Consider the following 15,605-nt stretch of genomic DNA (forward strand, 5'->3'; position numbering starts at 1 on the left):
AGCATATTGCTGGTGGGGTCAAAGGATTCGATTCATCAGGCACTGGAAAATCGCCGTGGCCCCCGGCAGGCAAAACAGCATGGTTTTAAAGTGGAAACGGCCAAAAGGGATTGAGAACATCTCCTGACAGGATGCAGACAGGGGTATCTGCCAATAGCCTTTTGTAAGATCCAATGTGCTGAGATATTGTGCCAGGCCCAACTGCTCTAGCAGCTCATCATGTTCATTGCAGCATTGGATAAGTATCAAACTTTGTGATGGAATTGACTTTACAAAAGTCAATACAGAACCAGATCATGCTGTCCACTTTGGGGACCAGGACTAAAGGAGTCCTCCAGGTGCTCTTGGACTCCTCCATGACCCCCATTCTCAATATCATAGGCACTTCTACTTGGACCATGTTCCACATCTTCCCGGGCAAGGGCTGAGGATTTTCTCTAACCAGTTGCCCTGGTATGGTCTTCAGATGTTATATGGCGTACGTTCTCCCCAGGCTCGTGGAGAATACCATATTGAAGTCTTGGATCATTTGGAACAACTGGGTCTTCTGTTCAGAAGCAATGGCCTCATTTAATGGTAAAAGTCCAGACTCTAGGCTATCAGTTACATTGAGACCTAGTTCGGGGCTCGCTGGCCAGGAATCTATCAGGAGGGTTTCCCATGGCTTGAAAATGATAGACCTTTGTCTCCCTCCTCTTGCTGGGTAGCTTGATCTCATAATCAAGCGGATCCATTTGTCTCAGAACCTCAAACAGACCCTACCAGCGAGCCATTAATTTTGACTCAGATGATGGTAATAGGAGCAACACCCTGTTTCCGGGGTGGAAGGTTCATGCCTCTTGCTTATATCCCTGTTCTTGCCTCCATTGAGCCCGAAAAAGGTTCTCCTTTGTGAAAGTGCTCAACTTTAGATGTTCACATAGTCAGGTGATGATGTACTGGGTCGCCCCAAGTGTGTTTGCATCTTGCTCCTCCCAACTCTCACAATGCATCCAAGATTTCCCAGAGCTGGCATCCATAGAGCATTTTGAAGGGCAAAAAACCCACAGAAGTTTGGAGTACCTCTTGCACAGCAAATAGAAATGGTGGGAAGAGGTGGTCACAGTGCCTAGACTCAGTCCCAACAAAACTGCTTCAATATCTCAACATCTTGTTAACCCTTTCCACCAGGCCATCTGTTTGCAGATGACACTCTGATGTCCTCACGGCCTTTATTTTAAGAAAAGAACATAGTTTATGCATCACCTGCAAGGTGAAGTTGGAGACCTGAACAGTCTATATTTCCTGCAGGAAACTTACCCAAGCAAAGCGAGTCTCATAAGTTTGGAAGCAATTGCTGTCACTGTAGCCAAGTGCAAGGGTATCGCTTTGGGGTAGGGAGTGACATAGTCCACCACTACATGTATATACTGGTTTCCCAAGGAGCTCTTCTCTAAAAGGCTCTACCATGTCCATCCCTATTCTTTCAAATAGGGTTTCCACTTAGGGCATTGGGACCAAAGAGCCTCAGGACATTCTTAGCTGCCATCTATTGACACTCAGGGCAGGAAGAGCAATACTCCCTTACCTTATGGTGCACCCTCACCCAGAAAAAGTGAGTAAATACCCAACTCCAGGATCTTCTCATTCCCTATATGCCCTGTGCAGGGAATATCGTGTGCCAGCTGAATTATAGCCCTTCGGTATTTATGGGGTACCAGCAAATGAGTTCTTATTGCTCACAACTGAGGGTGTCTTTTCACATGATACAGATACTCTTTCTCCAGCAAAAAGTGGGCGTGGTGTCTCGGGTGCTAGGGGTCTGCTGCCTCCCTAAACATGGATACCACCTGTTCACAGACACTGCTCAGCACTGCATCATCATGTTCTTGGATGAAGCTTCCCCCTTGTAGTAAGGTCTTGAGGTCCACAGCCAGTGCCTGCCATCCCTCCATCTGTCTGGCCATCCCTGGTCACACGGGACATCCCAGAGGGGGTCTTCAGAGTCCCCCAGACTCACTAGGTCCATGGGGTCTGCAGGCCAAGGCCTGCTCTGGGGCTCAGATCATTAATGATTTACCAAAAGGCTGGCCAGTCTGAGCCTATAATCACTGGGCATGCTAATTTCTCTGCTAGCACGATTTTAATTGAGTCAGTGTGGGCCCCAACTGTCAGTTCCAGTCACTGACATGGGCATGGGCTTTACATCTCCATGTATACACTCCAGGCAAATAGTCCTCTTTGAGTTGATTTTCTTTCCTGCTAAGGCAGCTTGTATCACTGTCTGGCTACACCTCAAGACCCAGTACCTCCTTCCCTTGAACCCATTCTGGGATCATCAACATGGTGGGGGCAAGTCCTATTACGTGTCATCTTCTGCCGTCCAACCCTCTGCGTAGTCACTGTCCATCAATGGGAACTCTTTCCTCATATGCCCCTGTTGCCAACAGGAATAGCAGATCACTGAGCTTATCCCTGCAGGCGCTGGCAGGGGACAGACTACAAGGAAGACCTTTGGACTTCAGTCATTTGTGTCCCCGGATGGTTGGTTATCTGGGCAACACCTCATCCAAACTTGGCCGTGTGTCTTGCCACAGTCTTCCTCTCTACATGCGTGTAGCTCAGGTCGCCGTGGTGGGGTTTGTACACATTTCCTATTGTGCTTGGGGTTCGGCATCTGCTTGCGGGGGTCTGGTGTCCTCAGTGGCCCTCACTGGTGAATGGACTGAGGCCACGTGACCCATCTCCAGCAACCCTTCAGCAGTGATAAAATTTTCCATCAGCTGCATTACCTCTGACAACGACTCAGGGTGATGCCAGAGAACCCACTCCAGGTCCCTCACTAGAAGTATAGATACAAACTGCTCTGTGAGGACCTCTCTGCAACTTGAGCCCTGGAGCGCTCCAGGAGAGAAAGCCATCACCAGCAATGCTCTTTGAATCATTGCACCATTTCCTGGGGGTAAGCCTCTTTGGGGGAGGTCTCCACCCAAAAACACTGCTGATGAGTCTATTTGCTAATATCCAGATAATCTAAAATAGTGGTCTTCACCCAACAGTAGTCTCTAGCCTGTTCTGGGTCAAGGTTACAGTATACCAGCTTTGCCTCTCACATCATGTAGAGGGCTAAAACTAATGCCCAATGCTCTGGAGGCCATTGAGAGACCAATGCCATCCTCTGAAAGGTGAGAAGGAATGCTGCTGGATTGTCTTGGAGCCCATGTTAGTTAACTTTACTGACATAGGTGGCAGAGCTCCCTCTGGCCTACTGGGTCTCCCTGTGCAGAGGGCAGGTTTTTACTGCTGCAAAAAAGTCTCAAGTTCTTGCTGGTGGGTCACAACCTCCTTTAGCAGCTGCTGCTGCTATCCTGACTGGACCTGCTGCTGGGCTGCTGCTGGAACTGCTATTTCTGATTGGCCTGCTACTGTTGCCATTCTGCCATCCACTTATACCAGTGCTAATGGTGCACCTTGACTGATGCCCCCTCTCCAAGGACTGATGTGGAACCTATTACTGTCTCAAGGCCTTGTATCATATCATGCGTAGGGCATCATGCCTGCCTTCTCCATCACTTTCAGTGAACCAGCTCTCAGCTTGAGCTTGGAAGTCATCTCTAGGTCTCTTGCCTCTGGGTGCCCACCAGAACCCACACTCCTGGGTAAGCTCATTGTTCCCTGCAAGAGTTGGGCTCATTCCCAGGGTCTTTTCAGAGGCTAATTATCTCCAGTCCCTGGTACTGCTCCTCAGGTCCAGCTACAGGGCACAGACAGAGAGCAGACATCCATAGCCCCTCTCAGGGCTGCAATGTCTGTCTAACGCAAAAGGCAGGGGGTGGGGGAGAAGGGAAGGCTGGTCATTGCCTCAGGCTGGGCTCCCCTGGCTACTGAGCTCCTTAGCAATCTCTAGCAGCCTCTCTTCTTGGGCAAAGGTCCCCCCCCTTGCTCTGTGGCCAGCTTCACCTTTAAAGTTCCCCTTCTCCAGGCAGAGCATGCTCTGCAGGTGCACCTAACCGGCACTGCCTGAATGCAGGGACGCTGGTTAGGCTTATTGTCAGTGGGATGGAGCCGTCTCCCATCATACTGCTATTGTTGTGCACTATTCCAGTCAAACCATTTCCAGCCCTCACACCTCACTGAGATAGGAAGAAAAATGCTGGAGGGGAAAAAAAGAAGCCTGAAAAGGACAGACGGTAACTATTCTAGAGAGCAACAAATACTCGCTCAGAGTCTGAAGAGTTTATTTTGGGAACTCAGGAGTAAGAGATAATGTGACTGCTAATGGACAGAAATTAAAAATGGTCAAAGATACTGGATGTGAGAGAAAGGATGTCAATGTTGACCTTTTCTGAAACAAAATGTTTTGGGTTTTTTCTGTTCATTCTTCTGTGTAGTACTTATTTACAGTCACATATTTTGTTTTATGTCTGAATCTTGCAGATAGTTGCTGTATGATCTTTGTAGGAATTATGGGCATTTCTGTATGTAAAACTTTATTATGAAAGGAAAATAATTAAATACTTGGATTTAGAATTAGGTTGAGAGAATTCAACTAATGTACTGAGAGAAAGGCAGCCTTTTTAAAGCAAAACTGGACATTTCCACCTGGATAGAAGTAAAAATTATGAAACAGTAGCTCCCCAACTGTGGTCTCAGCACCATCGGGAGTCTGAAGAGACCTGACCAGTCACATGTGCTAGCTTTTCTCATTTCCAGCTGCTACATCACATTAAGAGAGTTAAGCATGCATTAAATACTGACCTAAGATTACTTTTCCACTTTAGTAATTGTTCTAGCTGACACAGGGATGTTATGCAATTACAAATAGGAGGAAAGGAGTCCTTGAGACATTTTCTGTAGTAAAAGGTGGTCCATGTAATGAAAAAGATTTAAGACCCCTATCTATAAGGTAATGAGTATGTGTTGTCTGAAGGATCATATACAGTTCAAGCAAACATATGAACTGGTGTAGATAGGCAACAACCACCATGGGATATGGTTCTGATGACTTATATTCAGATAATTATACATAATATGATCCCTTATAAAGGGTTTGTTTTGCCAAAGAAACAGGTAGTTCTTTGAACTAGTGTGCTAAGAAAACATGTACGGTACTTTAATGTACCACTTTCACATCTGGGCACCTGGACTCAAATTCTACCATATGAGAGAAGCAAAAGTGAGCGCAGTGAGCTAGTTGCTACTGGACAGTTTTCCAAGTCACATATCCATCTCACAGTTTGACACAATTAACACATTCCCCTCACAGAGGATGCCTAGGATTGGAATAGCAGGGAGATGCAGGTCAGGAATGTGGTGTATTGATGTTGTTTGCAGAAGCTTATTCATCACTTACCTGCATTAGACCTGGTTCTACACAGTCCTATTAATCCCTCATGCCAGGGCTTTGAATCTCCCATGGTACTAGTTCTCTGAGTTAGAATACTTGAGAATGGTGGCAGTGACTCCAAACAGAGAGATGGAGGATTTTTTTTTTAAAAAGCCTCTTTTAAAGACAATAAAGTCTATTAGAACATTAGGCTTTCAAATATCTATCATTCAAATGAAGAAGAGTATTACAATGAACAGAATATTAATTTTTTAATATTTTTAAATGTACCCAGATACAAAGTTTAAAATAAAATATGCACAATGTATTGAACTTGTCAACTAAGCAGAAGTTAGTCAGTCACCTTGTACCATAACAACAGTTCTTCAAGACGTGTGTCCACTGTAGGTGTGTCTGCATCCCTGCACTGCTGATTGAAGAACTTTGGTAGCAGTCTGTCCCGCCCGCGCATGCACTTCACCTCGCCTGCCACGAGGTTAGCCAGCATGCATGGGCAACCCTCAGTTTCTTTTCTACTGCAGAGTCAATGACAAGAACTCCAAAGTAGAGGTGAGGAGGGTGGGCTGGGGAGCACCCCCAGGGACACACATCTCGAAGAACCATCATTACTGCACAAGGTAACTACTACTACTTCTTCAAGTAGTGTCCCTATGGGTTCTCCACTGTAGGTAACTCCCGAGCAGTGCCCACCACTGGAGGCTGGGACTTTGAAGTTGAATCTGATATGGATGATAGCACCAAATTTGGCATCTGCAGCTGAATCCCCCAGGATGGCATAGTGTTCTGCAAAGGTAAGCGCAGATGCCCAGGTAGCTGTTCTGCAGATTTCTGAAATAGGGATACCCATGGAGAAGGCGACAGATGAGGAGATCGACCTCACAGAATGCAAGCATATTGAAGATGGGGGTGTTACATTACGCAATTGGCAACAAAGTTTAATACAGCCCAAGACCCAGTGGGAGTGTCTCTGAGCTGAAACCGCTGTGCCTTTTGATCTATCTGCAACGCAGAGGAAGAGTCTTGGAAATTTTTGAAGCTTCTTATCCTGTCCAAACAGAAGGCCAAGGCTCTCCTCACATCAAGCACATGAAGGATGGCTTCCCTATTATCCTGATGAGGTTTGGGATAAAAAGCTGGAAGCCAAATAAGCTGATTAATGTGGAATGCAGAAGTCACCTTGGGAGTGAACTTTGGATGTGGTCTCAGCATGACCTTGTCAGGGAATAACACAGTGAAAGGGGGATGCGCCACCAGAGCCGCTATTTCCCCTACCCTTCTTGCAGAGGTAATGGCAATCAGGGACACCATCTTCATGGAAAGGTGAGTTCATGAACAAGTGGCCATAGGTTCAAATTGCAGTCTAGTCAACCCTTTTAGCACTAGGTTGAGATCCCATTGAGGAGTGGGAAGTCTGGGTGGTGGGAAGAGGTTCGTTATGCCTGTGAGAAACTTCTTTGTAGTCAGATGGGAAAAGACTGCGTAACCTTCTACCTGTTGGTGGAAGGTTGCAACCGCTGCTAAATGAACCTCTAGAGAACTAACAGAGAGTCCCAATTTCTTGAGAGCCAATAGGTAGTCCAGGACTACTGGTAGGGTGGCTGTATTAGGGGTGACGTCTTTAGGCTGGCACCAGATCTGGAATCTCTTCCATTTTTGCAGACAGGTATGACGCATAGTTCCTACTCTACTGTGTAATAGCACCTCCTGTACCTCCTCAGAGCAAGATATCTCTATGTGCTGGAACCATGAAGGAGCCATGCTTTGAGTCACAAACTCTGTAAGTTGGGATGGAGAGTCACCAGTGGATATAATGTCAGCTGTGACAGGTAAGTGTACCACATCTGCCTGGACTATGTGGGATCATGCTTTTTCTCTGGTCACTTTCAACAGTATTTAATTAATAGAGGGAATGGGGGAAAGATGTAAAGAAGGCCCTTGTCCCATGGGAGGAGGAGAGCATCTCCCATGGAGTGTCATCTGATCCCCGCTCTGGAGCAACACTGTGGACATTTCTTGTTCTGGTAAGTAGAGAACAGGTATATTACTGGCATCCCCCATTGTCTGACTATGGGGAGTACCACCGACTATCTCCCATTTGTGATCGTCATGGGCAGTGAGTATAATAGGCCAGCCTCCCCTGGTGCTGCCGCAGCCGCCGGACCCCCAGTTGCGGGGTTTGGGGGTGAAGTTTTTGATTTCTTATGCCCCATGTAGGTTCTGGGGTGGCTGAGGAGGCAGTATGTGCTATTCAGCTTCCTGGGTTCATCGGTAATCTCCCTGAACCCAGGAAGCGGAGTAGAAAATACTGCCTCCTCAGCCGCCCCAAACCTGCATGGGGCATAGCAAAAGCTTCTTCTGGACCTGAGAGACGCTTTTCCCCGGGCAGCTTAGGGTCTGGTGAGGGGAGGCGCAGCTACAGCTGGCCCAGGACTTCTCTGGGCAGGGGTGGAGGTTTGGGGCATCGGCCAGCCCGGGGCTCCTCAAGGTGGGGGGTGTTGGGAGGGGGTCAGGACTTTGGCTGGTTCGGTGCTCCCCCAGCCAAAAGGGGAGGCGCTCGGGGCTGTTCCGGGCAGGGGGTGCAGGGGGGGGGGGGGTCTCGATGTTACCAGGATAGGCGGGAGGCAAACCCTTTCTTCTTCGTTTTTTTTCCTTCTGTTTTTGTTTTGTTTTAAGGCCTGGCTAAATCAAATGTAAATGAAGTAAAGACAAAAGCTTCAAGGGAAGCTAAATTTAGCCAATGTCAAGGGAGGTAATGATCCACGAACGGACAGCTCTAGTTCCGTCTCTAGCCGGGGCGATTGAGAAGGAAATGACGAGAGTCACCGGCTAACTCTGGCTAACCTCATGGCAGGTAAGCTGCAGCGCATTCACGGGTGGGACAGACGGCTACCCACGTTCTCCGATCAGTAGCACAGGGACGCAGACACGCCTACAGTGGAGTAACCATAGGGACACTACTCAAAGAACATATGTTTCTCAACAGTAACATACTAAAGGAAGATAAAATGGAGCTGATTTCACCTGTCCTCTATTTAATTCACTCTGGGAGCATAAAGGAGAGATAAACAGCCTATGTAAGAGGGTAGCCTAGGCAGCATGGAGTTGTCACAATCACCCTATACTACTCCAGAAGTATGGGATGTGCAAAGAGTAGGGAGTTGGAGAGGTGGTGTAGCCAGAGTATACTGCATTCTAGCTATCCTGGGCTGCCAGGAGGCTACCGCAGCCAGAACTCAAAATCAGAGCAGCCCTGAATTTCTTCTGAAGTACAACAAGGGCCTGGCAAGCCCCTGGACAGCAAGTATATAAAGGGAGCATAAAGGTGGTTTAAAGCCACCTTTGCTTCCCTCATTTCTTTCCCTGTTTCACTGGCAAGAAACAGTCAAGAATCTAGTCACTGTTCCTTTTTTACAGTAACACTAAGCCAATATAAACTGTACCTTTTGAACTAACACACATTTTAAAAAAAGTTTTAATGTATACAGACCCAGGTAGAAAATGTGGGATTTACATTGAACATCACATTCTAGGGTGCACCATTATGAGCTATATGCACATGGATGGCAGGCAGCTATTTCACAACAGCACGTACTATTCCTTTCTTATAAATTGGTTTGTGCAAAAACTTTCTGAAAATGGGGTGCAGTTAATATTTTATGGGATTCAATTTCAACTGGTTTGAACAGTTTTAGGAACTATTCAGGTCTTTTTAAGCAATGTTTTCATTTTCAAGATGTGTTCCCCAAAATATTCCACTCAACCCACAGTCAACCTGAGCCAATACTGCTCTGGGAGTTATGCCTGCAGTGTTATGGCTTACTACAAGAGGTAGTATCTGGGTCTTGACTAAGAATGCAGCCTACATGAGAAAAAAAAAAAAAAACACAGCTATATGTTTAAGAACACATCTATTTTCCCACCTGTATTCCAACTGGAATCCAGTTGAATGCTGAAAAATTTCCGTTTTGTTTCTCCACCAGCATTGCTAAACAATCTTTTATACTAATTGATTTAATATTGCTATTGAATTTAGCTTGTAACTTTTCAGTAAGACTATCTTGACAAAGTTCTGTATGTGAATAATACATTCTAAGTTCTTGCACTGATCTGATTCGCCACTGCCTTGGTTAGTCATTTATACCTGTGACAAGTGGGTGTAAAAGGGTATTATAGGTGTGAGTGCAGAATTCTGATTTGGTAATGTTTTTATAACTACCTTGCACAGATGTAAGTGACTGCACAAAACATAAGGAAGAGGAGAATCAAGCCCAGTATCTGAAATACCAGTACAGTCTCAATAGACCAAAATAATCACCACTAGGTGTCACCCTTTGATACTGTATAAAACACTATACATACGAACAACTGTTTCACTTTAAAATTATATGAGAGCAATTTTACTACCACACTGACTGCAATGTAGTAAAATCAGAAGAGATGCTGAATGTTTTATTCAGCATCTCTTCACTTTACTCCTAGTTTTGATTTTTAAAAAGTATCTCGGGTAAATGAATTAAGGAATTTGCTCCTACATCAGCTAAAAGGAATTCTTGTAGTCACAGTTTTACAGAGAATGTCAGTACATGACCCTTGCAACATGAACATATGTTGCAATATGCTAGAGGTATCAATGTATCATTCTTAGGTTACTTTTACAAAAAGGAGTCTTAAGGAAAAAGTGTAACTAGCAACAAAATAATGCATTTTTGAAGATGGGTAAGTAAATTACATTCTCCAATAGTCTGAATTCCTCCCACCCCTGAAAAGACAATTAAAATCTTTATTTGCAAAGAAGTAGGGTGCAACCATGCCCAGCCCTGCACAGATTCAGAGGGAGCCTGCCCACGAGTGACTGATCTGAAGTGAGAAGGAGCTATGCATCCAAAAAGTGATGGAGATCACATGCTCACTGGGGCACAATGGCTGGCAGTTCACACCTGCACCACTCCCTACTGTGGACTGTGCCTTAACGCTACAACGAACCATTAGTCTCAATCTGGTTTCAGAAGCAATTCTAAACAATTTGACTTCAAAACAATAGTTTTGCAGATTAATCATCAAAATACAGTGGTGCCATTTTATCTAAGGCTACACAGAGATTTGTGAATGATCAGTATTTGCAGTTGTTACTGTTCATCATTTTTCTTTTTATTATTGTACCACAACACATTTTTTATTCTAAATAAACCTTACCAACTGTGCAGCTGTCTTCAAGTACTACATCCACATTTCTGTCTCTGTATTCAACCCTGAAGTCAAGCATCCGTGGTTGTCTTTCCACTATTTGTCGGGATGGCACTACATGTCGAAACGCTGAGGATGAGGAAGGAGTTGAAGAAGATGCTGTAGGATGACTTGTGGGACCATAGGCTGGTCCTTGCAAAGTCTCTCCACCATATTCACTGAAAGATATATAGTTTAGAGAATTTAAATAGAACAGACTGATAACTGAAGAACTATTTGAAGAAACGCGAGGCAAGTGAGATGAGCAGTATATTCCCTTACTGTCATCCACAACTTGCACTTGTGACTGCTATATTGTATCACGTATCTGACATACAGGCTGTTTTACTAACAATGTAAGAAATTATAGTATCTACAACATTTTCTTAAATATTAGCAACTAAAAAGTTCAAAAGCGATTGTTTAAAAGCTGGTCCTACAGTATTTTAACAGTCTTTTGGGCCTCAAGTTTAATATATGTATTACAAATCACAGAATGACTTGTACAGTAAGGAACACAATATTGCAACCCCATGGAAGTACTACATATCCATACCAGAATCCCAAGGGTATCCCAGGCTTAAAATTCTACACAGCAGCCACCATTCTACTACTACATCATCAGGCTAGTGTCATCCCAAAAGAGTCTGGGAGAAAGTGCAGCAGAGATGCATCCCATAATCTTAGAGAGACAAACCTATTTGCAAATTAATCAGACAGGTTAAAGAGGAAAATAAATAATTTTTTGCTTCAGGCAGTTAAGGGAGATTATATAGACATCAGTGTATTCGTTTAAGACCAAAATCTAGAAATATATGTTAATTACAGAATGTTGAATTCCAGCTTCTCCTTGAGCCTCATCTCCCTCCCCACTACTCCTGAGCACTTGCATATGGACCACAGGATAGTGAAGTGAATGTAGCTTTGCACAGATTAATTTGGAGAACTCCAACTACAGGCTCTTCATTTAGCCTCTCTCCAAAGAGCACGGTGCTGGAGATTAGTAAGCAGAGTGATAAAACAAGGCATATTACGAAACACCATTCAGGCCAAAGAGAATGTGGAACCACTTTGACAAAATGAGCATTTTACATACTAAAATGAACATTCCACCAAAGGAATCCAGGAAATAATGTTTGTAAAGTATGGCTGGAGTTCTGCTTTGCAGATGTCCTCAAGTGGAAGACAGTGACTACAGACATACAGTGAAATCTGTATGGGAAACTATCCTTACTAGGCCGCTCCAGATGTCCTGATGGTTGGTGCACACTAACAGTGTGTGCTTCAAGGATGGAATTTGAATGAATGATACTTTAATTTTTTTAATAGGGCTGCTGAAATTTGGGATCATGCCAATTTCCTTTTTCTTTTCTTTTTTTTTAAGGGACCTTATTTAGAAGGCCATATTCCACTTTCTTAAAAAAAAGTCAAGAAGTGTCTTGATGCAAAAGCTATATTAAAAAAAAAAAAAAAAAAAAAAGTTAAATTTACCCCCTCCCCCCCCCCAGTGATGACATGAACTCAGTGAGCATAGCCAGTTGCTACACACACATGCTATATAATTAACAAACACTGTCTACATTCCCAACTGTCTGCTGGTGCAATTCCTATCATTTTACCTCCCACGTTCTGAAAAGAAAAAATTAAGTGTTATGCTTTTCTGGTAGTACAAAGGTCTCTTTTCCTTTTCTCTAGTCAGCAGACACACAAAGAAGAATTCTCAGCTATGTGAAACCTACAGGGATTTCAGAGTTCTAAAGTACACAAGGAATCTGTTTTGTTTTGTGCAGCTTTTAATTACAATACTAAGTACCACTAGGAATTTGTTATGCAGAGTTAAACAATGACCATATATTGATCCAGATTGTTTCTTTTAAAAGGGGGAGGGGGGAAAGATTACTGAATGTTAAAATTAAAAAAAGTGATACAATAGTTTCTGTGACAATAATTTTGTTAGTAATCCTAAATAGCATTCTCAGGACATACTTCTTTAAATCACAACTGTATTACATTTGGTGACCGAGAGGATATTTGTTCTCTGAAAATATTACTTGCATCCTGTTCACCCCATTAAATAACATTAATTGCATTTAAAAAAAAAAAAAAAAAAAAGACAGCCAATAAACACACTTGGCTACCAGCAGCTGGACACTCACATAATGATTCAATTTAGCAAAACCTTTGCTTTAGGAGATTATGGGTGAGATTTTCAAAAGAGCATAAGGGAGTCAGGTGTCCAACTTCCTTTGAAAGCCAATGGAAATTGGGTGCCTAACTCCCTTAGGCCTCTGAAATTCCACCTTATATCATCGGGGGGGACGACCCCACAACAGCTTGACACACATTCAACTGCCTAGATTTTTTTTTAAAAGAAAGAAAGAGATGCTGAAGAAACTTCAGAATTGATTTTTAACAAAGCCTTCACTTATTGCTGAACCAAAAGAAAAAAGTACTGCTAATCAGTCTGGTGAGTATTTAGATTGAAAATGCTTTGTATGCATATGTTCAGGGGGTCTCTGGGCCCTACACTAATACAAATAAAAAGTAAATATCCACTCACTGCACTGAATAAACAAGGATTTAATCCTGAGTGTAAAAAAAGTGACTGTTGACAACATACATTAAATAAGTTAAGACCTAATAATTAAATACAGCATAGCTGCCAAAATACTGGATTTACTTACATTATAAGTAGCATCTATCATAAGTTAAGAACATTTTAAAACATCATATTGAGTATTTGTCCTGAATGCTTTGTATCACAACATTCTACTGGCTCTCCCAAACAGCTGAATTCCTGTTCTGCTGTTTCCGATTGCCTCATCAGCACTTAGCAGATCATGCTTCGGTGACTTAGAATCACACAAGCCAAAACTGAATTCAAAAGTTTGAAAGAAAACAAGTGCACTGACTTTTTGAAGTGAGTAATCTACTTCCTCTGACACAGTATCCTTTACCTGCAACCCACTGAAAGGACACCAGTAACTCTAAGAGAGAGAAAAATTGTCACCACCTTTCATGCACGTGTGTGCATGCATCAAAAGAGAAAAAGAAAAAAAAATTAGCCAAGGATACGGGGGCAATTCCCAGCTGATAGAAAAAGTGCTTTGGGATTTTTTAGGTCCATGCAGAACAGATGGGACCTCACTTTTAGGGAATTATCTGACAGACTCAGACTTAGTCAACTGTATATCCTATAGGGACTGATCCCACACCTACTGAAGCCAGGGGTAAGAATTCACTGATGTTGATGAGGGTTGGATCAGGTCCTTGATCAGTCTTGGAAAGTTGAGGGGTTCAGTCAGCCCTCCCAGGAGTTGAACTCTTGGCTCTTGGGAGTCTAACTATTTCAAAATGATACTTACAGTATTACATCTTCCTCCTAAGGGATAGAATTGGAGATGAAGAAAGAAGAGGTAGGGGAAGAGAAAGTAAACCTCCCACCATGACTACTATTACACAGTACCTCTTTCTACACATTATTGCTCCAAGCTTCTTTACTTACCTTTGTAGAATGCCATTTTCTTGTGGTATTACACCATTTATAGCTGCCTGTAAACAAAAGATATACAGTAAGTCAAACAAGCCAGACAGCAATAAGACATCAGAAAAACTTGAGATATTTCTGCAAAGCAATTCAAATGGGCTTATACAAAAATGACTCAAATTTGCTTAAACAAAATCCCCAATGCTCCCTAAGCACATCGAATATTCTCTATTGAGTTCATACAGAAGCATCTGACAGTGCCACTAAAGTACACTCTTGTAATAAACCCTATTTCAAAAGGAGACAGGCCTGAAACAAGACTTTGGACCCAAACTGTATATATCTTTAACAGGTCAAAATAAAACTAAAACTTTCTAAATTTAAGGATTCAAAATGTTAGGGTGGTTAGATTTGTTTGATTACAGACATGTTTGAATTACAGTTTCAGAGCCAACAGAGATCTGAATGTAAGATGTTTGTTTATGCCCATTCACATATTTCAGTACTTTTAACACAGAGCGGACACTTAACATATCAAATCTCTATCTAGAAAGTATTTTTCCTCTTTAATATTTTTGTATGGTTCTTAATTTGCTATATGAATTTTATGGGTAGGTACCATGATTTTAGTTTGAATTCAGTTTCAGCTTCTATACCTGTTCCAAAAATTAGTTTATTGCACACTATCCCAACTAGGTTAGCTCAATTTCGCTGATCATACGTGTTTATTGCAATGAACATTTCTCAACATTAGTAGTAATGTTAAAAAAAAAAAAAAGCCACCCTCAATAGAAAATTTAGTTTCTAACAGTAAGAATGCCAATTCAGTTCAGGGAATGTTTGCAAAACATCATTAAGAAAGACAATACGATCTAGAGAACAAATGTGATTGAAAGGGGTGACAGCACAGGACTGAGAGCTAAGAGTTACAGTAAAACCTGAGAGTTATGAACACCTCAGGAATGGAGACTGTTCGTAACTGTGAAATGTTTGTAACTCTGAACAAATCATTATGGTGGTTCTTTCAAAAGTTTACAACTGAACACTGACTTAGTACAGCTTTGAAACTTTGCTATGAAGAAGAAAAATGCTGCTTTCCTTTTTTTGTAGTAGTAGTTTATATTTAACACTGTACTGTATTTGCTTATTTGTTTTGTCTCTGCTGCTGCTTGATTGTGTACTTCCAGTTCCAAATAAGGTGTGTGGTTGACTGGTCAGTTTGTAACTCTGGTGTTCATAACTCTGAGGTTCTACTGCACCAAATTCTACTCCCAGCTCTGATACTGACTCTCTTTACAACCTGGGGTAAGACTGCCAAATTTTAAAACTAGCCACTAATTTTGGGTTCCCAAATTTAGACACTACGGGCCTAACCTTCACAATTAGTGAACAGCCAAAACTGCAAATGAATCAATAAATGATAGAGGTGGGTGTTCAGCACCTCGGGGGGGGGGGGGGGGAAATCATGCCCCAGATACCTAAAGGACAGCCCTTAACAAATGGGCCTGCTTTCAAAATCTGACCCTTAACCTCTTTCCTTCAATTTTCCCATCTGGAAAATAGAAGTGA

General features: G+C 42.9%; 1 protein-coding gene across 1 annotated transcript in view; it reads right to left on the reverse strand.

Moving 5' to 3' along the window:
• FAF1 (Fas associated factor 1) overlaps window positions 1-15,605 on the reverse strand; it is a 320,133-nt gene that overhangs the window by 249,442 nt on the left and 55,086 nt on the right. The window contains 2 exon segments of the mRNA XM_065409464.1: window positions 10,520-10,728; window positions 14,055-14,101. Of these exon segments, the coding sequence (XP_065265536.1) occupies window positions 10,520-10,728; window positions 14,055-14,101 (256 nt within the window).

Source organism: Emys orbicularis, chromosome 8, assembly GCF_028017835.1.
Source record: "Emys orbicularis isolate rEmyOrb1 chromosome 8, rEmyOrb1.hap1, whole genome shotgun sequence".
NCBI classification, from domain to species: Eukaryota; Metazoa; Chordata; order Testudines; family Emydidae; genus Emys; species Emys orbicularis.